This window comes from Hyaena hyaena, unplaced genomic scaffold, assembly GCF_003009895.1.
Source record: "Hyaena hyaena isolate Hyena2069 unplaced genomic scaffold, ASM300989v1 scaffold_15, whole genome shotgun sequence".
Taxonomy (NCBI): Eukaryota; Metazoa; Chordata; class Mammalia; order Carnivora; family Hyaenidae; genus Hyaena; species Hyaena hyaena.
Genome location: NW_024080647.1, coordinates 4,789,405 through 4,815,958, shown reverse-complemented (window position 1 = coordinate 4,815,958; position 26,554 = coordinate 4,789,405). Strand labels below are relative to the sequence as shown.

The following is a 26,554-nucleotide window of genomic DNA, read 5'->3' as shown; positions in this document are numbered from 1 at the left end:
CTAGTGACAAATGAAACTGAAATAAGAATAGAGAGGAGAAATGGCAGCCTGGGCCCCTCACCTATTGAGGAGAAAGCAGTGTTCATTCCCTTATTTATTGACCAAAATATTTATTGGGGGCCAACTGTGAACCAAATGGCTGTTAGGATACAGTGGTGAGCAAAAGAGACAGCCCTTGACCTTGGGGTGCTTGCAGCTTAGTAGTTAAAACAACTGTTAATCAAATCATCACACACATTGGGAGGTAGGATGTACACAGGGAATGCCTTGCAGGTAGAAGCCATAAGGCACTAAGGTGAGAATGGGATACAGAAGACAGAGTGTGACTATGAGATAGGGCTGGAGAAGTAGAATAAACCTGGCTTAGATAGCCTTAAAGGTGTGCATGTGGATTCCACCATTTTTTTTTTAAATGGCTAACAGTGTGGCTGTTCCCTTTTGATAGGTTTTCTTTACTCTTTAGAGTTAGTATAGCATAGTAGTTCTTGTTTAAGATTTAGGAAGGAAGGTAGGTGAGATCTATAAGAACTGAAGATATTTCCTGAAAAATACTGGGGTTATTTCCTTTCCCTCTTGCCTATGAATTTGTCCCATATTGTCACCTCTTTTAGAGATGAGATGATTGGGATAGAGAAAAGTTGCACACAGCAATTCTATGTGGAGGGCAAATTTCTTAGATCTGATTCCTAATCTCCACTATTCACTTTTTTCCCCTTAGAATTTGACTAACTCTCTTTAGCACAGAAAGTTTACTTCTGGTGATCAGAACTAAATTATAAAGGGCTGTGTAGTCCTCCAATTATTAGGGGAATGATGGGGCTTTATTTTTTAGATGATCTTTGCCTTCTCCTTCTTGGCCTACTTACACATAGGTCTTGATAAGGGTTTTCTCTGTGGACTGGTTCCACTAAATGAATTCCTGTAGTGTTAGGACTGAATTATTTACATATTCGGTATGCAGTTTAGCCTATTGTGAGATGTATGCTCGCACAGAGCAGTATCAACAAACACCAAGGCCAAAGCCTGAGCCCTGTTGAATAGCTGTGTCCTGGTGGAATTGTCATTTGCTTATGTGAGATGAAACAGGTCAAGCCTCATAATCTTTGTCTGAGAATAGCAGCCTGTGAGGACCATAAAACTATTCATGAGATGCAGCATAAAAACATTCAGGGACTGAGACGCTATACTTTTTATTCTTCTGTCCTTAGGTGACACATGGTCAGATGAGCTCTGTTGAATTGGATCCATCTTCTCAAATTGGCACTGTTAGTCTTTTCTTTATCTGATCCCCCATTGGAGATATAATCTGAGAACTACAGTACTTGAGGAGATGACATAGCTCCTTTGTTACAGTAATTAATGTAATAAATTAAGGGAGAGACCCAAAGGAAAGTTGATTGTTTCTTGTTAGAGCCCTAGGTAGAAATTCGGTTGATTAGTGAGCTCCCATGAAGTGTGGCAGGTGAGGAGGGAGATGCCTGTTCTTCCAGCTGGGTAAGCTCAAGAGTCACTGAGGATGGTCTACGTGTTGTATTAGCCTCACCTGAGGCTGGCTAAGCATAAAGTGATTTCAGGGTAGCATCTGGAATTCAGGGAAGATAGTATAATATGGTTTTCTTCTAGCAGCATTTTTGTATCCCATTGGTTTATTAACCCTTCCCTGGGGCATCAAACCCTTGAATCTCACACTATTGAGATTCGAAATCCTGTCTTATCAGTGGGATCAGCAACCTAGTGGATTGGTGATAAAAGAGATCATCCAGATGTTAAAACTGAGCTTTGAGATGGGTACCATGGCCCAGAGGGATTTTTGAAGGAAGATAGAGTGAGTCTGTCTGTTACTATAGTGTAGGGTTTTGAACCACACCTGAAGGTAGGAGTATCCTGAAAAGAAACTTTGGACTTCTGAGTTCATGGAAGAAAAAAGGATTGCTATTTACTTTCATATAACTTAGAGATCAGTGCTACCTATAATTTAATTTGTAAAATACTTGATAATTGGTACAAGGTATAATTGTGAAACAGTCCTCTTTAAGTTCAAACACTAGAACAATGTAAGAATATGTGGGTGGGGGCACCTGGATGGCTCAGTCAGTTGAGCATTTGACTCTTGAGTTCAGTTCAGCTCATGATCTTGCAGTTCGTGGGTTTGAGCTCTGTGTCAGGCTCTGCACTGACAGTGTGGAGCCTGCTTGGGATTCTCTCTTTCCCTCTCTGTGCCCCTTCCCTGTGTGTGTGTGTGTGTGCGCGCGCGCGCGCGCGCATATACTCCGTCTCAGTCTCTCTCAAAATAAACTTTAACAAATTCTTCTAAAAAAAGGAATATGTGGGTCATTTTATATTTTTGAGTTGTCTTATATTTTTCAAATTTTTATGCTCATAATATGCTTAGAACCATGATGGATGCTCCTTCCATTTTGTAAATGAAAAAATTAATATTTAATGAAGCAGCTTGGCTAGGAACATTGGAAATTTGAGTCCAGAAATCGCATCTCTCTTTTTTTTTTTTTTTAAGTTTATTTATTTTTTAGTTATCTCTACACCCAACCTGGGGCTCTAACTCACAATCTGGAGATCAAAAGTCGTATGCTCTTCTGACTTAATCAGGTGCCCCAGAAATCATATCTTGATTCTAAGTTTAGAGCTCTTTTTTCTACATCATGCTATCTTCTTAAAATTGAGTATAGCGTTTTATTTTTTCCTTTGTCCATACAGCTTTTGGAGGGAACTACCTAGTCAGATAGATCACCCTCACATTTAAATGTGTATGACCTCCGTGGTCCCAAGCAGATTATATACACTCATATACAACTGTCACTCAGGCCAAAGCCTATAAGAAGATTGATCTAAAACTCATAAGAAGAGGGGAGGACAGATAAATTTACAGTGGCACATCATTGGACGATTTGCTACTTAGACCAGATTATCTGTGGGTAGTTGGCAGTTAAAGAGATGCTGTCTTTGTATAGTCCTTTAGGGTGGATACAGAGCTCTCTGTGGGTGGAAAGAGAAGTATTGTCCTTATTATGTTTGAACAACATTAGGGTCACTTGCTGCTTATGTCCTCGGGGCAGGGACAGAGACCTCAACATGAAGACTCTTTCTCATTCTTAGCCATCTTGAGAGGCCTTGTTCATTCCTGAGGTAGGAGAGTCATGTGATCTATGGCATGTACCTTTAAAAAGTAATTAACAGGGACACCTGGATGGCTTAGTCAGTTGAGTGTCCGACTTCAGCTCAGGCCATGATCTCCCTGTTCGTGGGTTTGAGCCCCATATCGGGCTTTGCAGTGACAGCACAGAGCCTGCTTTGATTCTGTCTTACTCCCCTTGTCTTGTGCGTTCTCTCTCTCTTTCAAAAATAAAAAGTAACTAATGACCCAAAATATGTGATTACAAACCAGTCTGTGGGCTGGGAGTCTGAGAGATGGAATTGGGTTCCAGAGAGGAAACTGGGATTTGAATTTCTGTTGTTATAGGTACAGGATATGGGGAGTGGTTGTCCTGTCAATCTTGGTCCCTTAGCTATATTCACACGTAGAGGAGTTGTTGGCTATCATGTGCAGAAACAAAGAGTAAATGACACTGACAAGTAATTCCAGAGTCTGGTGAATTGTGGTCCTAAATTAGGAAGTGGAATACAATTAGGCAGAAGGAGAGGAGAGAGAGGAAAATATGTGCAGAAGCTCTTGCAAGTTGAAAGTACCTTGTGGTCTCTTTAAGGTATTGGTTCTCCTGATTCTGCACTTTCTCTGCCATGGAAGGAAGAGGTCAGTGCTTTTCATTTCCAGCAAGCATGTTAGTTGCCCTACCTCCTGAGGTTAAACATCTCTGCAATGACCTGTCAGAGAATTGATTATTAGCAGTCTAAAGCCAGGGATGCTGTAGGGAGCAGATGGGAAGTGGTTTGGCTGTTGCAGCCAGGCTGATTAAAGAATCCTTGGCAATTTTACAGTGTATCTTTGGAAATGTACCATCAAAGTTACTGTGAAGCCTGTTGGGTTTGGAAAAGTGGGTTTTCTGAAAAGTCACCTGGGTAAAAGTAGTACTTATGAAAATTCTTAACACCTTCAAAAATAGCACAGTGGCTCGCTAAAGAACATTGGAACTACTAAAATCAGTTCTCAGGATGTATTTTGTTTGCATCCTGGTCATTCAGAAATTCTGGGTAATTTTCTGGTAGGGAAAGCACTTTTTGATTGATGTATTAATAGAACTGTAGATTTGAAAAAGGCTCTGGGCATGTCCAGACTATCTTCTACTACACATAGAGGAATTCTTTATGTAATTTGTTTGACAGATGATTATGCCTTTTCTGTTCAGTACTTTCAGCGATAAAGGTATGGCTTCATTAAGCATTGTGGGCCAGTGTTGGAAATCTCAGGTTATTGAATTTCTTCCTTAGTTAAACATCTGTCATTCTGTAACTTCTACTTACTGGTCCTGTTTCTACTATCAGCATCAGAGGATAAGTTTCTCTCTTCCACATTGCAACCATTATATGTTTGAAGCTTACCAACTTGTCTCCCTCTAGTTTTCTCCTTTCTAGACTAAGGAATACCAATTTCTAAGACCTTTGCTCTTACAAAAAATGGTTTCTTAGTCTTTCAGTATACTCTTCTGGACACGCTTCTATTTAATGAATATCACTTAAGATGTAGAACGTGTAAATGAGCACAGACCACCGGATGGTCAAATTTTCATCTCCAGCTCCTTTTTGAGAAGAAATACATTAAAAAAAAAAAAAAGTAATTGCAATATATCTTGCTTACTAGAAAAAACAAAGCAGTTTGCCAGGACATGGAATTGGGGCAAGAGGAATTTGAAGAAATGTTTTTCCTTATTAGTGTTAAGGCTGAAATTTAGATTCTGCATTATTATAGGCACTGATTTTACCTCAGATATTTTTCAGGAATAATTTTAGTATCTTTAATATCAAGCTAACTCTTCAGATTACAAAATTCAGTTGGTAATTGTATTTCCAGGAATTATTCACATTTATGCAACTGAACTGACTTTAGGGCTTCAGATGGGTTTTTTTTTTTTTAACAAGATAGATACATATGTACATGTGTTCTAACGTAACTGAAAATCTATTTAAATTTATTTTTTTTTAAGATTTTTTTTTTAATGTTTTATTTCTAGGGGAGAGAGAGAGACAGCGTGAGCAGGGGAGGGTCAGAGAGAGAGGGAGTCACAGACTGAAACAGGCTCCAGGCTCTGAGCTGGCAGCCAGCACAGAGCCCGACGCAGGGCTCGAACCCACGAACCGCGAGATCATGACCCAAGCGAAAGTTGCTTAACCGACTAAGCCACCCAGGCGCCCCTGAAAATCTATTAAATTTATACGTGACGCACAACCGGACTCTGTGTAAGACATGACCAACCCCTTTTTTCTTCAAAATTGTGTGGATTTTTCATTCTTTTATAACATTTAATATTGCAGAGTAGTCTGAGTTTGGCCCAATTTTTGTCCTTTATAATTGGAGAATTTGGCCAGAATGTGTGCAAGTCTGGCATTTAAATTGATTTTGCTCCTGTGGTGCCTGGGTGGCTCAGTTGGTTGAGCGTCCAGCTTTGGCTCAGGTCATGATCTCACAGTCCTTAGGTTCAAGCCCCCTGTTGGGCTCTGTGCTGACAGTTCAGAGCCTGGAGTCTGCTTCAGATTCTGTGTTTCCCTCTCTCTGTGCCTCTCCCCGACTCGCTCTCTGTCTCATCTCTCAAAAAAATAAAGACATAAAAAAATGTTGAAGAAAAAAAAAGATGGACTTTAAAAAAAATAAATTGATTTTGCTTAGAAAGTAGTAGACCTTTTCAATCTGCATGCAGGATATTTTTCAGCTCAAGACAGTATTCATTTATTATGTCTTAATGGGTTGCTTTCCTCCCATTTGTTCTAATCTCCTCAGTTTTCAGTATTATTAAATGGTATATCTCTCAATTTTTCTCATTTTCTTTTTGCTGCCTTTTCCTATGTGTTCTAGAGAAATATCTCAGGTTTTCTTTCTCTTTCTTTCTTTTTTTTTTTTGAGGGATCTCAGGTTTTCTTGTAGTTTACTGAATCGTTTCCCAGTTTCAGTTTTGTGCTTTTATGATTTCTGTATGAATTTTAAAAGAAGTGCATTTTTTGGTTTTTGCATCTTTTTAAAAAATGTCATCCTTTTTTCTAAGTTCATATCCTTTTATTTCTTCCTGTTTTCTTCTTAATGCTGTCTCTTCTTTACTGACATACTTCATTTATCCTGCTCTATATGATAGCGCAGCCAGTAAAGTGAGAACTGTCATAAGCTCTCTGAGCACTATCATTTTTATGTACTTTATAGTCTTTTCCCTAGAGTCTCTCTTTCATCACAATCCTGTTTTCTAGAAGAAAGTTGTGTGTGTGTTTTTTAAGGAAAGTCTTTCGAAAGTTTTGTTTTTTCAAGGTTAAACAAACATGGGGTTGTTTTAATGGTTAAATTACAGATTGATGATAGTAGAGCTCTGGAGGAAAGTGGGTAAGCCTTCAGTAAATGGAATGTGTTATGCTCTAAGCCTAGCCACAATTGCAAAGATTGCAGATGTATAAATTACGATGCTGGAAAGAACTATGCTTTAATAATCCACTATAGTGCAGATTCAGTTGGCATTTCCTTTTCTAGAAATCCTTGCTGCCCCTCATAATAGAATTATTTTCAGTACCTTGTTCCACTGTCTTATTCACTTATTCATTCACTGCTGTACTCCCAGTACCTAGTTTAGAGCCTAGCGCAGAGTAGGTGATAACTACAAGATTTTTTGAATAAATGAACAAAGATGTGCTACACTAGTATTTATTGGAGGCCAAGATTTCTTAGATAGTATTGAGAATTCCAAACATTCTAACAAAAATTTCTTTGGAATTCTGGTCATTTTCAGAGATACCATGTTTCTGATTCTTCAGGGATTATGTTTCCTTTACCTTGTGGGTGTCATGTTTTCATAGTTCCTACATCATACCCTCCCTCCCCCGTGCGCTCCCCCACATTTTGCTCTTTCTTTTATGAAGTAAGATCTGTGTAGACTTGATGCCAGCAATGGTTGTTCCTGTTGGTACTAAGCTCTCTCTCCACTTGGATAAAGGATGTATTTTCTTCTCAGATCTGCAGCTATATGACAGATTAATGTGCACACCTTTCTCTTTTAAACCCAAGTTACTAGGAAGCATTTACTTGGTACAGCTCTGCTTTCCTGCGATGACGTCTACTCTTGTAACTGCATCCTGGTTCTTTGATACTGTCTTGAGAGAGTAGGTGAAAAAGAACAATTTGTCTTGTTTTTGTCCTATCTGTAGCATTTACCTGTTGGAAATCCACATTGTAGGATTCACTGTGCCACCACTGGTTTGCTCTTTGTTATCTTAGGAGCGTTCTTTTCTAAATGGATATAGAGAGATACCCATTGGATTTTTATTTTATTTTATTTTTTTTACAAATAGTTTATTGTCAAATTAGTTTCCACATAACACTCAGTGCTCATCCCCACAAGTGCCCTCCTCCATGCCCATCCCTCCTCCCCCCCACATCCATCAGTCCTCAGTTTTTGTCAGCATTCAAGAGTCTCTCATGGTTTGCCTCTCTCCCTTTCCCCCACCATTTCCCCCCTTCCTCTCCCCCTTGTTCCTCCGTCAAGTTCCTCCTAATCCTCCTATACGTGCAAACATACGATATTTGTCCTTCTCTGCCTGACTTATTTCGCTCAGCAGAACACCCTCAAGGTCCATCCACGTTGCTACACATGGCCAGATTTCATTGTTTCTCATTGCCATGTAGTAGTCCATGGTATAGATAAACCACATCTTCTTGATCCATTCATCTGTTTATGGACACTTAGGCTTTTTCCATGTTTTAGCTATTGTTGAGAATGCTGCTGTGAACATTGGGGTACATGTGCTCCTATGCATCAGCATTTCTGTATCCCTTGGGTGAATTCCCAGCAGTGCTATTGCTGGGTGATAGGGGAGTTCTATTGTTAGTTTCCTGAGGAACCTCCACACTGTTTTCCAGAGGGGCTGTACCAGTTTGCATTCCCACCAACAGTGTAGGAGGGTGCCCGTGTCTCCACATCCTCGCCAGCATCTAGAGTTCCCTGATTTGCTCATTTTAGCCACTCTGACTGGCGTGAGGTGAGATACCCATTGGATTTTGATTTGCCTTCAAGAACAGAACTCTTTTGCTTTGTCATAAAGTAATACCTGGATGCTATCTGTTGGCTTCTAGGTTTTCTAGATGGTACACTTTCCAGGTCTCATGAGTCAGGAGAGTGGAGAGTTATAAATTGACTTCTCTTACTCCCCCCGCCCCACCCATTTTTTTAGCCAATCTCTGTTTCATGTGATGAGGCTTTGGTATTTATCAATACAGTGCCACCAATCTTACATAAGAATGTGAAGAGTTATTTCACATTCTGCTGTTAGGGGTTTTAGTAATTAGTTCAGTCGGGGTAAAAATTTTTCATTTATGTGTGTGTGCGCATGTGTGTCATCATATATATTTTAGTGAGAAATGGGAAAGGCCACATTGAATGATGCTATTTGGAGTTGAATAAGGCTTATTTAACTGAAATTAAGCTGATGAAGTCCTCTTTCTGAGGATTGTCTCCTCTAGTTGCAATATTTGTCCTCTATCCTAATGTATTTTTCCTAGTTCTGCTTGCTTTTTTCTTTCACTCTTAACCATAATAAGAATTTTCCCCTTCAAAATAGTCAAATGACAAGGAATCCTTATTATTTTTAGTGAGAACAGGTCCTGTTAATAGAGGGCTTATTCAGCCTTTACAAGTCCATCTTCTGAGTCTCTGTTAATTCAAGAAGAAGCAAAGAGAAAAGGGGTTGTGAGTAAAGTTGTGCTAGAGCTTGAATCTGTTATGTGCCAGGGCCTGTATTGATTGAGGGAGGATTGCCAGCTGGCAGTGGTGGTAGAAATAAGTCTCTCGGGAATGGGAAACTAACTCTAGAAGATTCCTAGTTAAGACTTAACACGGAATCTCCGGGCAGTTGGAAATATTGTACTCTCCCCTGGGGAGATGGAGCAGGAATTAACTTTTCCCCTGGTCCAATGTGACTTGGTTAGAAATACAATTGAACCTGTTTGTCTTGTCCATTGTGATGTGATAGCCCCCTAGGAACAGTCTGTTTTGTGTGGGAGTTTATTTCAGGCTGTCTCCTTGCCTGTATTGTTTCCTTTAACAGCTCTTTAAATTTTCTTTTTCCAGCAATGATGTTGTCCACTGGGCATGTACTGACCAATGTGGCAGGTCTGAGAACATAGCTGAAGCTGAAAATAGGAAAGCTGGGGGCAAGGAAGAGCCTTGAATCTTGAGGTGGGACGTTGACTCTAAGATGTCCTTGAGCAGTGGAGCCTCCGGAGGGAAAGGAGTGGATGCAAACCCGGTTGAGACATACGACAGTGGGGATGAATGGGACATTGGAGTAGGGAATCTCATCATTGACCTGGACGCCGATCTGGAAAAGGACCAGCAGAAACTGGAAATGTCAGGCTCAAAGGAGGTGGGGATACCGGCTCCCAATGCTGTGGCCACACTGCCAGACAACATCAAGTTTGTGACCCCAGTGCCAGGTCCTCAAGGGAAGGAAGGCAAATCAAAATCCAAAAGGAATAAGAGTGGCAAAGACACTAGCAAACCCACTCCAGGGACTTCCCTGTTCACTCCAAGTGAGGGTGCAGCTAGCAAGAAAGAGGTGCAGGGACGCTCAGGAGATGGTGCCAATGCAGGAAGCCTGGTTGCTGCTATTGCTCCCAAGGGCTCAGAGAAGGCGGCTAAGGCATCCCGCAGTGTAGCCGGCTCCAAAAAGGAGAAGGAGAACAGCTCATCTAAGAGCAAGAAGGAGAGAAGCGAAGGAGTGGGGACTTGTTCAGAAAAGGATCCTGGGGTCCTCCAGCCAGTTCCCTTGGGAGGACGGGGTGGTCAGTATGATGGAAGTGCAGGGGTGGATACAGGAGCTGTGGAGCCACTTGGGAGTATAGCTATTGAGCCTGGGGCAGCGCTCAATCCTTTGGGAGCTAAACCGGAGCCAGAGGAAGGGGAGAATGAGTGTCGCCCGCTAAAGAAAGTCAAGTCTGAAAAGGTAAGAGGTGGCCAGATCTGGCTGCCTACTGCCAGTCAGAACTGCCCTGGACTAACCACCAAATGCTTTGTGCACTCTGTGGGAGGCTCATTAGTTTGTGGGTAATGACCAATTACAAGGTCAGAGCAGCTGGTAATGATAATGTGGTTTTGTTCCAAATTAGGGGATTCTCTACAGATTCATTAACAGCGGGCCTGGGCATTTTGGAGAATATCTGTTGCTGGGGGCAGCTACTTGGTATGACTTCTCTGTAAGTCAAGTTGAGAAACTCCCACCTTGTCCTTGTCCCGCCACCCTCAGACACTTGTTGCTGGAGACTGTCATCAGCCTTTATGGGGTCCCCCGCTTGACTGGTATTTCATCTGTAGAATCATTGATAAACTTACTAAGTTGATGATAGCCTTTCAGTGGAGAGCTGTTCTTAATGGGATAGATGGTGCTGCTGGGTTTCTGTAAGACAAAAGGTTAAATAAGTTACATGGCATGATATCTACCGTTGGTTTATTGGTGGCTACCAAAGAGCAAAGGGGAAGGTAAATAAGGGAGCAGGAGGTATTGACTGTACTAAAAGGTACTTAATCAGGCCTTATGAGTTAGTATTGTGGCTATGCATGTTTGGCCTTGAGATTCTTTGGCCACTAAAGGTATAGTTCTTTGCCAAGAATCTCCCTCAACTATTGGTAATCAAAGTGTCCAGGTGGTTTAATAGCTGCCAAACAGTGTAATGATACCTTACCTTCTGCTTGAGTTGGAAGGACAGGTGCATGCAGCCCCAGGAGGGGCTCTCCTCCTCTGGGAAGATGATCTTAGTTCATGTTTTAGGAAATTGAGCTTGCAGGGCTGGAGCAGAGTATGTATGAGTCTAGGATCAGCTCAGGCTGCCTTAAACTTCAGCAGCTTACAATTTCCTGCAAAGCGGCTGGCTTGGTGATGAGCTCTTCACTGGCTCTTGATTTTTCCGCCCTGTGTTTGCTCGCCGTGTGCTTTCAGCTGATCCCAGCAGATGCGGTATAAATTGGTTTCTCTGTAATTACATCAGCTGCAACAGGGAACACCTATTTCCATATGTAAGTGTTAATAAATAGAGGCTGGATGTGTATGTTTGTGTGGTGGTGTCCTCTCAGTGCTTGGATTCCAGTGGTAGCTTTTGCTTTCTTTGCCGTAGGTATTTTGGTCTTTGCCTCTGGCACATCTGTAGCTCTTAGCAACATCTGGGCTTCCTTAGTAACAGGGCTGTGAATTTCCTTCCACTAATAACACAGTGGTTCATTCCATTTCACCAGAGGCAGCTGCCAGAGAAGCTGCCTGTTTTTAGGTGACAGATGCTATAGTCCACCTCAGCAGCATCAAGTTCCAGCTGGCTACTGGCATGGCTCGTTCTGTGCTGGCTGTGATTTACCATTTTCTCTGGGGTGCAGATGGATAATACTGTTTTTAAAGAGGCCTAAGAGTACCAGGAGTTCTTGCTTCTGTTCCAGACCCATTAGACTGTTCCCTACATCTGGCTGCAATAAACTCTTGCCATATATCCATGTTCATAATCATTGTTCTTCCTGTGCTGAAAAGTGACCACTTCTGAGAATGGTCTTCATTTTCCTTTTGGTTTAGAACTCTTAACTCCTGTCACAATCATGTAGGCCCAATAGTTATCTGCAGGTAAAAGGATTAATGATGCTGAGCTTCATGTTAGTTTTAAGTCTAAATGTCCATGGTAGTCTCCAAAGGAGTAGCAAATGGGACTTATTTTCTCTTAGAGGTCCAGGGACCAGTTGGGTGGCTGTCCTTCAGATTATAATTGGGCTGAAAGATGAAGTGTATTCAGCTAAGAAAACACCTTGGTGCCAGAGAGGTTTGCCCCTTTGTAATATAGCTGTACTATAAGCCTTGTCTCCCAAGGAGACTGAAAATGGGGCAATGGAATGACAGAGAAAAGGGAGAGAGACTGTGCTTTGGTTTTTGGAAGAAAGGTAAAATTGCTGGGAAGTACTTTATGAGCAGAAAGTTGCTGTGCAGTTTGATGTTCCTGCAAACCACAACCTGGTTTCTCAAATCCTTTCCCTGCTCCCTCAACCCTTCTAAACAGTTTGGTTCTGGGGGTGCCTTTCCAAAACCTTTTGATCATTGAAATAATAATTTAAATAAATGTTTGGAAGTTGCTAGGAGATGAAAACACTGTGCATAGAGAGAGTGTGTTTCTGGAACGGGAGGAGGGAAAGACTCAAGGGACAAGAAGGTTAGGAGTCTTACAGCAGGAAAGCTTTTGAGAAACAAGGACTCCAGGGTTTAGGACATAGTAGGGGCTCATGTTTGATGATTACTACTATACCTTGTAAGCTGAGTCTTGGAAAACTTCTTTAAGATTTTCTCTCTGAGATATGGGCTTGTCTATGGCTTCATTGGTTTGGAATGTTCCTTCTATGTGGGGACAACCAACAGAACTAAAACAGCAAAACAGATGTTTTGATATAATCTAGGAATTATATGCTCTGAGCTGGGAAGTATCATGAAGAAAGAAAACTCATAAAATTTGGGAAGTGTCTTGACTGGTGTCAGAAGACAAATAGAGTTTGTGCTATAGGATAGAATTGTCACATGTCTCCCACTGGCTAATGAGGGAGATTTGAGTATTCAAATTATCTGCCTCAGGACCTTCTTTCTCATCTAGGTAGGTATTTCAGGCTATGGCTGAGGGAATTTCCTATCAGCCAAGGATGTGGATTTCCCTTCATGGGATCCCACTTAGGCTCCACCACACCTTTCTCTGGCAGGGCTCACTGTGATATTTCCCAGAGTTCTAGGAGAGACCAGAAATGGCTCTTAGCGGCTGCTGCTGCCCTAAATTGTTATTGAACACTGCTGCTCATACTTCCTGCCAGCTGAAGAGATGGGGGAGGGAATGTTGAGGAATAAACAAGAGCCTTTCAGCTCCTGCCTGTTCCCTTGCCTTTGGTTTGATTGATAGATTGTTAAGTTAGGGATGGAATGGGAGGTAGGGAGGAGGAAGGGTGCCTGCCTGAAAGTTCCAAGCTTAGAGCTTAGTGCTTGCATTGTCATTCTGACAGATAGGGGAAAAATTTTTTTATAAACCACAGAAGGTAGTGATGTTTCTGTGTTGAGTCTGTCCTGCAGTACAGACTCCTGTGAGACAAGAGTCTGGGCTTAAACCAGGTATTTAAGGTGAGACTCCTTACTTTTTCAAATTGTATGAAGTAATCCATAGGCTCTAATGGCTAAGGGATCTAGAGGTTTGCAGCCAGAAGCTCCCTTGGCCTCTTTGGCTGCTGTTTTTGATCTTGCAAGGTAGGAACAGTCTGCACTCTGCTTTCCCCTTTTTTGGGTCTCAGCTTCTGCTACTCTCAGAATGCTAAATGTATTACCACTCCCCCCCCCCCCCCCATTAGTTCAGGATACAAAGAAAACCATTAAGTGTGCTCTGCGCTTTCCCCCTCTGATCATGCTTGCTATCATATCCTGTGCTCTAAGAGCATCTTCCTTTGCCCTTGGTTTTGTTTTCCTGCCCTAGTTTATGCCTTCCAGCTCAGTTCTCTCGTGTTGCAATCCCTCATTGCCCAACCAAGGTCAAGTCTCTTTTATTCCTTCTGATCCAAGGCTTTCTTTCTTAACGCCTTCCTCTTTCAACTAGCTGTTCTATCTCAACTATTGAAGGCACAGCAGTCAATCAGCCTTTCCTCCTGAAGCCAAATACCCTTGAGCATTTTCCTTCATGGAAAAAATTAAAAAGAAGTTGATATTTATGTGGGACCGAGATGCAACAAAGCCTGAGCTTAATTTATTTTTTCTTCAGTAGCTCTGTTTTCCATCTGGGTGTTGTAATTCAAGGAGGGCCCACAGGGAAATTATCTTGTCCGGTCTCCTCATTTTATGGAAGAATCTAAGACCAGGGAGGTCATGTGACATCCCGAGGCTCTCACGGATAGTCTATGGCAAAGCCAGGCCTAGAAACCAGGTTTTTGGTGACCAGGTTCCCTGACATATTGTTACTCAGGGGTTTATAAAAAGTCTTCAACTGTTATGAGGGCTTCTCTGTTTTCCCACTCTAAAGACTACTGTAGAAACCATTGGATGTAAATTCCAGATACTCTTGAAACTGTTTTCATTGTTTTTCCTACTGATTTTAACATTATAGAGGCTCAGTAAACAAAGGATCCTTGAGTTTAAGTTTCTTTGGTATGATAATGATGTATATAAAGAACTATTTACAGCTGGTGTTGAACCTATCCTATTATATATAAAGAGGGAAAGTTACTTTTAAACTGTTACTTTGAGCTTGGTTGTGTGTGTGTGTGTTCTGGAATATTGCATTCATATTTCCATTGTAATCATTGAGGCATTGCCAGCTCCCTCATGATTTGCAATTGCAGGAAAGAAAAAAAAAAAACCTGGTGCTTCTTGGACCTGTCACTAATAGGCAGACTTAAATGTATTGTAGATATTAACTGTTTTGTGAAGACGTGATATACTGTTGGATACCATCGTTCATTTGGTACATTAATTGAATACATTTTATTTTTAGTTATTTAAGAAAATTTTTTAGTTAAAAAAATTTTTAATTGAAGTATAGTTGATAATTTGAGTGTATTGTAGATTTCAGGTATTGTGGTTGGTGCTGGGTATATACTAGTGAATAAAATAGAAGATTTCTGCTCTTTGAACCTTACAGTTTACCGTCTGTAGAACTCCTAAATATATGGCCCTTAAAACCATGTGCATTGCATCACCTGAGTGTCAGAAATGCAGATGCTTAGACCCTACCCCAGTTCTGCTAAATAAGTTTTAAGGTCTCTCCAGATAATTGCTATATACTTTAACATTTGAGATCCATTGAGAATTTTCTTTATAAGGTGGGTATTGGGCACCACTTCTGACTTAAAACACGACCCCCTTCTTTCTGAATTTAAATTTCACATCAACTCTGGAGCCAGACTACCTGGTTTATATCCCAGCTCTGCCACTTATTAGTGATCTTGATCAAGTTACTTAACTGTTCTTTCTCCATTTTCTTCCTTCTGCAAAATGAGGAAAACAATAGTTTATAGGGTTGTTACGAGATTAGTTAATGCATATAAAACACTGAACAGGGGCACCTGGGTGGCTCAGTCGGTTAAGCAGATGACTTTACCTCAGGTCATGATCTCACAGTTCGTGGGTTCAAGCCCCGTGCTGACAGGTCGGAGCCTGAAGCCTGCTTCAGAATCTGTTTCCCTTTCCCTCTGACCCTCCTCCACTCACACTCTGTGTGTGTGTCTTTCTCTCAAAAAACTAAGTAAACATTCAAAAAAATTAAAAATAAAACAAACACTTTGAACAGTGCTTAGCATTCAGTAAGAAGCACTGAAATACCGAATTCATAGGAAGCATTCAGTAAATTTTAGAAAAAGAAAAAAACATGATTTAAGATAAAATATGTCTCATTATGCCCTAGGCAATAATGGGCTGACATATAACAACATTCCACCTGTATAGGAAGCCCAGTATAAATAGATGAAAACATTGCCTAAGATTTTGAGCACTGTGCTCAGAAGTTCCAAATCTAGGTTGGGAAATTTTCATGCTGGTAATGTGTTCTGAGGCCCCTGATGTTTATAGTGGGGGTTGGAGAAAGAAGGAGACCAAAAACTGGTTTCAAAAGATCTTGAAGTAGCCTGTTGAATTTCATTATTTCATATAAATTGAGTTTCCTTTCTGGCCATATCCCTGATGTGGGATTGAGTTTTTTGGATAGATGTTATTGTGGGCTTGCCAGCATGTGTGATCTCGTGTATGCTGGAAGAGCACTAAATGCTTTTTGTTTCTACACAAGAGTGCATGGAAAATCTAAGTCCTCGTTCTTAATCTTCCTCCCCTAGTGTGAACTTGTATTTTTGCCATTTGGGTATAAGAGCTTTCACCAGCAGAGTTCATCCAGGGAGGCAGCAGGGCTTGGGCTTTCAGGCTGGAGGTGGCAGTAACATACACAGCTGAGATCCTGCCACTGCTGGCTGTCTGAGCCCTCCTCTCTGTGGTTTTCACTCTTCAAGCCATGCTTGAGTAACCCGCCTCCAGAGCTGCTGACAGGGCCGTGTTCAGAGGCCTTGGAAATTACACTGTTCATTTCCTTATCATCCCCTGACCTGCAGTGCAGAGCCTTCTGGTGCAGGAACAAGGCAGAAAAAAATCCAGACGGCTCCCAGCCAGCATGTGTCAAGGGCTACAAAGAAGGAAATTGGACTTGCTCACTTCAAAACCGTGGGGTTAGGCTTTGATTTTTGGTTCCTGCCGAGAGTTATTTGTGTGTGCGCGCGCATGTTCTATCTCTGTGTATATGTATAGAATGAAGCTGTGCATGGCAAAGCTGTAGAAGAGGAGCATCTGAAAGTAGAGAGCAGAGGGAAGATTGCTTTTCTCTTCAGTTAATTTCCCAGTTGTGCCATTGGGATGGGCCTGGAAGGATTAACATCAGGAAGGTGCCAGGCCATATTAATGTTTTAAAATATATTTCTCTTGGTACAGTTTAGTCATGGTTGACAGCCCCCACCCAAGTAAGAAGCTTCCCTGGCTGGCTGAGGAGACATTTTTAACAAATCCTATGTCTGAAGACATTCATCCTAGATGACATTGACATAATCAATGTTTAAGCTCCCTAAGAAAGGATAGACTTTGGGTTAGTCTTGGGTAAGGGAAATAGCTCTTTTGAGATGGAGGATAGCGTGACAAAAAAGAGACAGAAGGGATTTATAGCATTTAGAGATTTTCTGTTTATAGGGCAAAATTCTATTACATTTTTAGAAGCTGTCCTCAATTTTTTAGTATTATAAAACAACCTACCTCCTTTTTCTTTTGGCGTTTCTCCTGCCCTAGGATACCCAAAGGAAATACTTTAAGGCTGAGGAAGTAAAACGTGGATAGTAAGAGGCTCTTGAGCAGAATTTACAATCATTCTGTTCTTAATTTTTCTTTTTCTGGATTTCCACTGTTTTAATGTTTGGTGATATTAGAGCCTTTGTGAAGTGGGGGGGAGGGGGGAGAAGTGTTTTAGCTTTTAGACCTTAGAGGTTTTTTTAAAATTCTAAGTGTCTCTCTTGATAGAAGTACTCTGTAGAGAAGTGTTTTCACATGAGAAGGTGATAGCTGAGGTGAGAAGGGTTCGCTTCCTTTTACTTTCCAAGGCAGTAGTCCCTGTGCAGCAGCAGCAGCAGCTGCAGGAACTTGTTAGAAATGCAAAAATCAGGGCCCATTCCAGTCTCCCAAATCAGAAACTCTGGGATTGAGGCCCAGCAGCTTAACATTAGCTCACTCTTTGACTATTTAAAGTTTGCACCTTCTCCTCTTAATAGTGAGGATCAAATTGGAAGGAATACCTACAGGTTTGGAACTTTGAGAGCAGGAGAGATATTTGAAAATATTTAATTTTTTTACGCTTCTTTCTCCTCTATAATGTAGAAGTGAATAATAGTAGGGATCTTGTGAAGATTAGATCATATAAAGAAAAAAACAATCGGCACAAAGCCTAGCATACAGTAACTACTCAGTAAATGTTATCTATTGCTGATATTATGTTATTAGGTATGAGGTGATGAGAGAATATCTTTAGTGACTTTAAAGAATTAATCCCCTGGAGATTTTAGAAATGCCTGAGTTGGTGATTGCTTATATTCTAGCTCCATCTGATTTCCAGGAAGGCTTGAGGAGAGGCTGATTCAGAGCATTTGGAGTCATTGAGGTTTGGAGTTACATTGTTGATTGATTAGTTTGGAAGCATTTGTTGGACTCCTTTTGGTATAGGGCTGATCTCAGGTTGAAGAACCATGGCTCTTGCTTAGCTGTTTCCCGTTAAAATCAGATTTGGTGTTTGTTTTTTTTTAATATAAACTCAGGCCTTCTGAACTATTTTTCTAAGGATTGAAATGAATGTAACATGATTGCATTAATTTAGAAAGTATTTTTCCGGGGCCCCTGCCCTGGGTGGCTCAGTCAGTTAAGTGTCCGACTTCAGCTCAGGTCATGATCTCCTGGTCCGTGGGCTCAAGCCCCGCATTGGGGTCCGTGCTGACAACTCAGAGCCTGGCACCTGCTTTAGATTCTGTGTTTCCCTCTCTCTCTTGCCCCTTCCCCGCTTGCACTCTGACTCTTTCTCTCTCAAAAATGAATAAACATTTTTAAAAAATTTAAAAAGAAAATTTTTTTTCCTCTTAATCCTTAAGGAGTGCAGAATTCAGCCTTTAAAAGGAATTAGAACTACAGGTAGTCTGAACAGTAGAAGAATGAGGATTAAGATACTTCTTTATGTGGACTTGTCAGTCACTAGCTGAAGGAAATAAAAAGGCAGTTCGTAGATTTTTGGTAGTGGTCAGTTTTGAACCTGAAATGTTGTCCATTGGGAGAGTATAATTTGACTGTGCCTGAAAAATACACTAATGGATGTTTTTAAACTTGAGACTATTGGATTTTAGCCATAGTAGCAACTACTAAATGTTTAGGTGTTTAGATGAGCCAGACCTGGCCATTAAATTTTTTCATGGCCTTTTTTTTAGGGTATAATTGACATAACAATATTAGTTTCAGGTATACAGCATATTCAGTATTTGCATGTATTGTGAAATGATCACCACATTAAGTCCAGATAATATCTATAACTGCATATATTTACAGGAAGTTTTTTCTTGCAGTGAGAACTTTCAAGATTTATACTTCTAGCTACTTTTACATAACTAATACAGTACTATTTTATGTACTTATTTTTGAGAGAAAGAGAGTGAATATGCATGAGTAGGGGAGGGGCAGAGAGAGGGAGACACAGAATCTAAAGCAGACTCCAGGCTCTGAGCTGTCAGCACAGAGCCCAACATGGGGTTCAAACCCCTGAACCCTGAGATCATGACCTGAACTGAAATTAGAGGCTTAACTGACTGAGCCACCCAGGTGCCTCTGCAGTACAGTATTACTAAGTATGGTCACTATGCCATACATTAATTACATCTCCGTGGCTTATTCATTTCAACTCCGTTTCACCCAGTCCTCACCCCTTACCTCAGGCAACCATCAATCTATTCTGTGTATCCATGAGTTTAAGTGGTTCTTTGTTTTGTTTAGATTCCACATATAAGTGAACCATGTAGTTTTTTTCTCTTTTTTTTAATGTTTATTTATTTTGTGAGAGAGAGACAGTAGGGGAAGGATGGGGGGAAGAGAGAGAGAGAGGGAGAATCCTAAGCAGACTTTGTGCTGTCAGCGTAGATCCTGATGCAGGGCTTGAACCACTGAACCATGAGATCTGACCTGAGCCAAAACCAAGAGTCAGATGCTTAACTGACTGAGCCACCCAGGAGCCCCTTTTTTTTTTTTTTTTTTTTTTTTTTTTTTTACCTTATTTGAAAGAGACCCAGTGAGAGAAAGAGAGAGAGCACACAAGCAGGGAGGAGTGGGGCCGGGGGTGGGTGAGGGGGAGAGAGAATCCCATGCTGGCTCTGTACTGTCACTGCAGAGCCCACCTTGGGACTTGATTTTATGAACCATGAGTTCATGAATGGAGCTGAGATCAAGAGTCGGACACTCAACTGACTAAGCCACCCAGGGAGTCCTGTATTTTTCTGGCTTATTTCACTTAGCATAATTCCCTCAGGCTCCCTCCATGTGGTTGCAAATGTTAAGATTTCATTCTTTTTTATGAATGAAAAATATTCCATTTTATATACATAGACACATACCACATTTTCTTTACTCATCCACTGATGGACATTTAGTTTGTCTCCATGTCTTTGTGATTGTAAATGATGCTACAGTGAACATGGGGATACATGTATCTTTTCAAATTAGTGTTTTTGTTTTCTACAACACCAACACTTGTTATTTCTTGCCCTTTTTTTAAAAATTATCTTTTAAATTTATTTATTTATTTTGAGAGAGAGAGAAAGTGAGAAAGTATGAGAGCAGGGAAGGGGAAGAGAGAAAGGGAGAGAAAGAATCCAAGGCTGACTCAGTGCTCACACCCTGAACCGACGCAAGGCTCAGACTTAAGAACTGCAAGATCATGACCTGAGCAGAAATCAAGTGTTAGTGCTCAGTTGACTGAGCCACACAGGCACCCCATGGTTTGTTGGCTGGTTTTTCAACAATTTTTTTTTCTTGAGAGAGGGAGAGGGAGGCAGAGGATCCAAAGCAGGCTCTGCTGCCCACTGCAGGCCTCAAACTCAGGAACTGTGAGATCATTATCTGGACCAAAGTCAGATGCTCAACTGACTGAGCCATGTAGGCACCCTACCTTTTTAATAATAGCTATTCTAACAGGTGTGAGGTCATACTTTATTGTGGTTTTGATTGCATTTCCCTGATGATTAGTGACATTGAAGATCTTTTCATGTACGTGTTGGCAATCTGTATGTCTTATCTTGGCCTCTCTTTATATTTATGAGGAGTTGTTTCCATCATAAAAAGTTTTTTGTAAACTGGTACCCAGCTCCCTCAACTCAGAATTGATATTTCCTATTAGATATGTTTCTTGAGAAGTAAAGTACTTTGCACTGAATCAAAGCTTAGTGAAAGGTAAGAGTATAGTAGAAAAGAGGTGTACACAGCAATGTCAGGTTAAAGAAATTAGCATTCGGGCTGAAGAGTCTGTTAGTGTGGAGGCTTCTCAACTGGAGATGCATATCAGAGTCACTTTAGAGCTTCTACAAAAGTAAAACTACCCTGCTGAAGTAAAATCTTTAGGGCTGGGAATGCTAAACATGTACATTTCTTTTTAATTTTAACAGATACTTTTATTGTACCTCTTGGTTAAAAGCCACTCTCATTGTAGAAGTTGTCCTTGGTTTTTTGCCATTTCCAGATGGAGTTATGCACTACACTTTAGATATTTGATTCTCAAGTGTTTTTCATCATGTTCAAGATTCTCCTCCAACTCTCCTTTTTTATTTCTCCATCATTGTGTTGGGTTCAATCACTTAGGAATACAGTTAGAATGAATCTAACTTCTTGTTGGCCCTTTAATTAGGAGAACTAATTACTGCGTTTCTGATAGTTAGAGTTTTTAAGGGAGAACATCCATATCAGTGTTACTGATTCAATTTTAAATTATTCCAGAATTTTTAAGGCAAATTTGAGTAAAATTCTTATGATTAGATACATTTGTCATATAGACAATTTGTGATATTTTTAAAAGTATAAATTAGAAGGGAGGAGAAGACAGGTTTAGATAATCTAAACTTATTACTAATCTAAAAGCAGTTTATTTCCTTCCTTACTTTGTCCTTCCTTCCTTCCTACCATCTTTCTTTCTTCCTTCGTTCTCTCCCCACCTACCTTTGAGAAAGAGAGAGCATAAACGGGGGTGGGGCAAAGGAAGAGAGAGAATCTGAAGTAGGTTCCATGCCCATCGCGGAACCCAACTCGGAGCTTGATCTTAACCCCTGAGATCATGATCAGAGCCAAAATTAAGAGTCAGATGCTTGCCACCCATTTGCTCCAGTTTATTTTCTAATCTGTTTGTGAATGTATTTCTGTGCGTATTAGACCATAGGTGCCCATAATTTTCTGGAAATTCATGGCATCCCAAAATAATGCAGCTGTCCAATAAAGACCTTATTCCTGAGCATGTTTCTGGACACATTCATATTAAACATGTTATTTTAAGGAGAGCATCTCCTCACATAGATATAAGTCCCATCTAAGTTACTTTTTTTTTCTTTATGAACACATACTATTTATTTGAAATCAACAGGGAATTAAATGTTTTGGAGCATAAGGTATTTCCCTTCTGGGATTTTAGGTCTCTAAGGAAGAATAATTAGAGTGCTACAGTTGTTATCAGAGATGAACACGTACTTGAATGTGCTGCAAATTCAGTTCAGAACATTATGCAATGCCATATTTTGGCCAGAATTATAATTATGTAACCTTAAATTCTCATATAATAAAATTTAAAATGTGTTTTTTAATACTAGCACATGTATTACCTATGCTGTCAGAATTTGCACTAATCTCTACATGGATCCTTTTAGGTCTTGGAGTATTTCAGATACATATACCACTGAATAGGAAGAGAAAAAATGGCAAATGTAGGGAAGAAGTCATCATACGATGTGACTACACATTTATATACACCATATTAGACTAGATCTTAAATCCGTCGGTATGCAGATTCCTAAACATCTGGTAGAGTGCCTATTTTAGATAAAATATGCCATAAGGCATTTTTCATTTTGCTTATACATATGTGCTTAGATTGAGAATGTGGAGATTTGAAATCAAACAAGCTGATTGCTTATAACAATTTCAGAAAGGCTGAGAAAATTTTTCATTTTGTTTGTGTCTGGTATCTCTCTTATCCTTTCCCATCTATTACAAGGATCCAGTTCTAAAATCAGGGTATGAAGTACTTGGTCAGAAAATACTCTTAAAAATCATTTAGGATGACACCATGTTGGAGATTGACATACTGGCTTCCAGAAATTCAACACAATTTTTTCTCTATCATTGAAACAAATCATTATTTTTTTGGTTGAGGTCTCATGTGAAACCTGGCTTGTGTTTAAAGACTGTATCGATGAAATGTATTTGTAACTAGAGTTACCCTAATCCTGGCTAACTACTTACACTATGAAAAGCACATGAGATTGGAAATCATATAAGTGAACAGCCTGTTCAAGTCTATAATCTCTGTCTTGCTCCAGAGTATATACTCAATGAGAGGAATAACTGTGAGGCCCAAACTACTGAAATTATTCTTTCTTTTCTTTTTATTTCCAGCCACATAAAGTTTTTTGATTATGTTAAATGTATATATCCAATTATCTATTTAGTGTACCAAAGTATTTTATGGCAGAGGAAATCTTGGGGTCTAGATTTCTCTCTGTAATGGAAATTTACAGGTCCTTGGATTGAATCCAGTTTAATATAATGATTATTCTCTTGTAGCATTTACTTTTCAAGTCTAACTTTAATGTTCCTCATACCCACAAATTCTTTCTCTAGGTTCTGTTGGTCAGTGAAGAAATAGCCCATTTCTATATGGTAGCCTCAAGTCTTACTCTTGAGTTAGACAGGAGTTATTTTATAGGCAAACTGAAGAACAGAGCTATTCTCTTCTTACTGACATAAATATCCCTGAGCCTAGTCTCTCTTAAACTTAGTGTCTTTGGTAGCTTCTTTGAGGTACTCTTCACCTTCTATCCTTTTCTGACTTTGGGCTAGAATTTAAACCATGCTTTTTAAAAAAAGCATGTTGTTTTAATTATATTTTGTTATTTCTGAGATTCCTATATTTGTTATTAATCCTGTCTCAACCAAGTAGGATTATATTTAGTTATATAGATTTAGAGAGGTCTTTTCTTCATCCTTCCCTGTTGAAGATAAGTAACCAGGAAAATATAACCATTTTAAGGGGCACCTGGCAGGCTCAGTTTGTGGCACCTGGGACTCTTGGTCTTGGGGTTGTGGGTTCAAGCCCCCACAGTAGGTGTAGAGGTTACTTAAAAATAAATTCCTTTAAAAAAAAAAAAACCAACCATTTTTTTATGTTCTACATGAGCATTCATCACAGTCTGAGCACAGCATTGATTGTATCAAGAAAACCACTGTACTATTGACAATGAAGTTTTACCCATACTTTGAAATTGCTGTTAAGCTACTACCTAGCTACTGCTTAGAGATGGCACTGCTTAGAGATGTGGTATACCTTATTTGAAGGCTTGATGCCAGTGCTGTGCTTTTAGTTGTATTCTAGTGGCAGCTCTTGGACAGAACATAGTTTATAAAATGCCCAATAGGACAGGATAAACAGAAGTTTTCATGTTAAAGAGCGTAAAAATGATTCTGGATGTAGGCCAATACAGTATCACTGAGGAAGAAGAGAAGTGCAGTTCACCTCTCCCTAGGAAGCAGTTTGGGCAGGGCGAAGCTCCCAGAAATGGATATTCTACACTTTTTTGACTTGGGAAGTTCTGGGTTTTGCTCCTCAGCCTTTGTGAAATAGAGCTTCTTTTCAGAAGGAGTAATAGAGATGGGACAGACTTAAAGTCTTAAAATAATGCCACTTGCCTACCCTCTGATCACTCCCTTAGAACTCACCAGGTAGGTGTCCTCATATGTCACACAGCGGCAAAGATTGAGTGTTATTTAGAACCCAAGTTAGGTAGATCTGTCCCTAGCAGCTGCTAGATTAGTGATCTGAAGTGGCATTCAGAGCAGAGAAGAGTCTGGGAAGATAGTTGGAAAATAATACAATGACATTTTCATATTTGACCAAAATTTTCAGATTTTTCATTTGTTTTTATTTCCTAGTCACATTTCATCCTCCATTTTCATATTTAATAACCCAAATCAGGAGAAAAGGGCCAGGCAAATCCATTCTAATCCTTCCCATTTCCTTGATAACCACGTTTGTCCAAATGAACTGGTGACAGTGTGAGAGGTATATTTGGAAATTAGTGTCAGTGAGGAGATAGTGGTGTTGGGCTTTGCGATGTGGGGAATGAGTGCTTGAAAATAAACTTTGGTGGTTTGTTTTTATTTTTAACAACAAACAAATCTTAGTACTTTCCCTACCAAGTATTTACTTGATACTAGTAAGACAATGGCAAGTGACTAGCTTATCTTTAGAAATGGTTTTGACTAGGGATTTGAGATTAGGATAGATTTGAGAATAGGGTAGATTAGGAGTTGATAGGAAGTAATGGTGTCTTTGGCCTAAATACCTCCCAAGAAACAAAAAAACAGTACTTTAAAAAAATATTTATTTATTTTTGAGAGAGATTGTGAGGCAGAGAATCCCAAGCATTGGGCAGTGCAGAGCCCAATGCTGTGCTCAAACATGCAGACTGTGAGATCGTGACCTGAGCCAAAACCAAGAAAAATGGTACTTTTAAAGGAAACTTAGATTTTAGTGTCCTCACTTAGGAAAAATTATCTTTTTTTTTTTTTTTTAAGATTTTATTTTTAAGTAATCACTACACCTGCCATCGGATTTGAACTTAGAACCCCAAGATCAGTGTCATATACTCTACTGATGGAGCCAGCCAGGCACCCCTAAAAATGGTCTTTTCTTAAATATTCTTTTATTGATCTTAGGGATGGTTCCTTATCAAATTTCTCCTGCTTATATATTCTATATCTTTCAAAACCATTTCCAAATTTCAGGGAACCTGGCTGGCTCAGTCAGAGAAGTGTGTGACTCCTGATCTTGGGGTTGTGAGTTCAAGCACCATGTTGTGTGTAGAGAATACTTTAAAAAAAAATTCCAAAGTTCATCTTGCAGGCTATTGAATAATAAGTCCAATGGGACATAGAGTCTAGTAGAAGAGGCAGAATGGAAGCAAAAATTACATGGTTATCAGAGTGGGTATCAGAGAAAATATCCATGAAGAGGTTTGAGTAAATATCTGAAGGATGAATAGTACCTAATTTGCAGGAGACAGTTAAATGATGAACAACTAAGTAGAAAAGTTCCTTAAAGTCTGGAGGTCGTGAGAGAGAATTGGAGATATAAAGATGGTAGGAATTATTAATGTGAACCAATAAATGGTAATTGATGCCATACAACTGGGTGAGCTTACTCAAGGAGAACATGTTTGTTGAATGAGATGAAAAGAAGGGGCCCTGGAATAGATCCTTGAGGAACACCAAGGGGGTACTACTTAAATGGCATATTAAGAAGTGCTTCCCTGTGAAATGGAGAGCATAGAAAACTACAACTGGGAACACATGTCTAAAAAAACATTTAAAATCCCCTGAAAGGTATTTGAGAACTTGCTTGGTTCTGTAGTTAGATTTGTTTACTGGATTGAGTCATGCTTTTTTTTTTTTTTTTTAATTGTTTTAACACTTACTTATTTTTGAGAGACAGGGAGACAGAGCATGATCAGGGGAGGGGCAGAGAGAGAGGGAGACACAGGGTCCGAAGCAGGCTCCAGGCTCTGAGCTGTCAGCACAGAGCCTGACACGGGGCTTGAACTCACAAACTGTGAGATCATGACCTGAGTCAAAGTCAGACGCTTAACCGACTGAGCCACCCAGGCGTCCCTGGATTGAGTCGCTTTAAAGGAAAGTTCCTTTCCCTGCTACTTGTAAACAGTGAAGGTGATCTTTCTTTCTTTCTTTCACCACTTCCCGTATTTTTCCTGTTTCTTACTCTTTCTTCCAAAAGAGTCTCAACTTCCTTAAATTTTATATAATTATAAAGCATAGACTTTGTAACGAGATTTGTATTTGCATCTCAGCACTTAATAGATGTGGAATCTTGCAAGTTACCTCTGAATCTCATTCTTAAATTTTGTAGGCATTAAAAGCATACTGTAAATGCATAGTATGATTGTCTAGTAGTTGTAGGCCAGCAACAAATGTTTTCCTTTCTCATTTTTGGAACCTCTCCTGTATTTCCAGGCAGGTGAGTTTTTTTTCGTCTGTGATCACTAAGGCTCTGTCCTACCTCCTTATGGCATCATGTAATAACAGCTTT

The 26,554-nt window shown here is 40.0% G+C and overlaps 1 protein-coding gene across 3 annotated transcripts in view; it reads left to right on the top strand.

Moving 5' to 3' along the window:
* The window catches only part of ZNF609 (zinc finger protein 609), a 211,740-nt gene that overhangs the window by 19,891 nt on the left and 165,295 nt on the right, over positions 1 to 26,554 (top strand). Inside the window, exon 2 of one of the 3 annotated variants that reach the window (XM_039218950.1) lies at positions 9,231 to 9,525. The exons of 1 other annotated variant lie outside the window; for it this stretch is intronic. In XM_039218950.1, coding sequence (XP_039074881.1) covers positions 9,358 to 9,525 — 168 coding nt within the window. In that variant the 5' untranslated portion in view covers positions 9,231 to 9,357. Of the gene's footprint in view, positions 1 to 9,230; positions 10,105 to 26,554 lie in introns of all 3 variants that reach the window. One more of the 3 variants, XM_039218942.1, reaches the window with a different exon arrangement.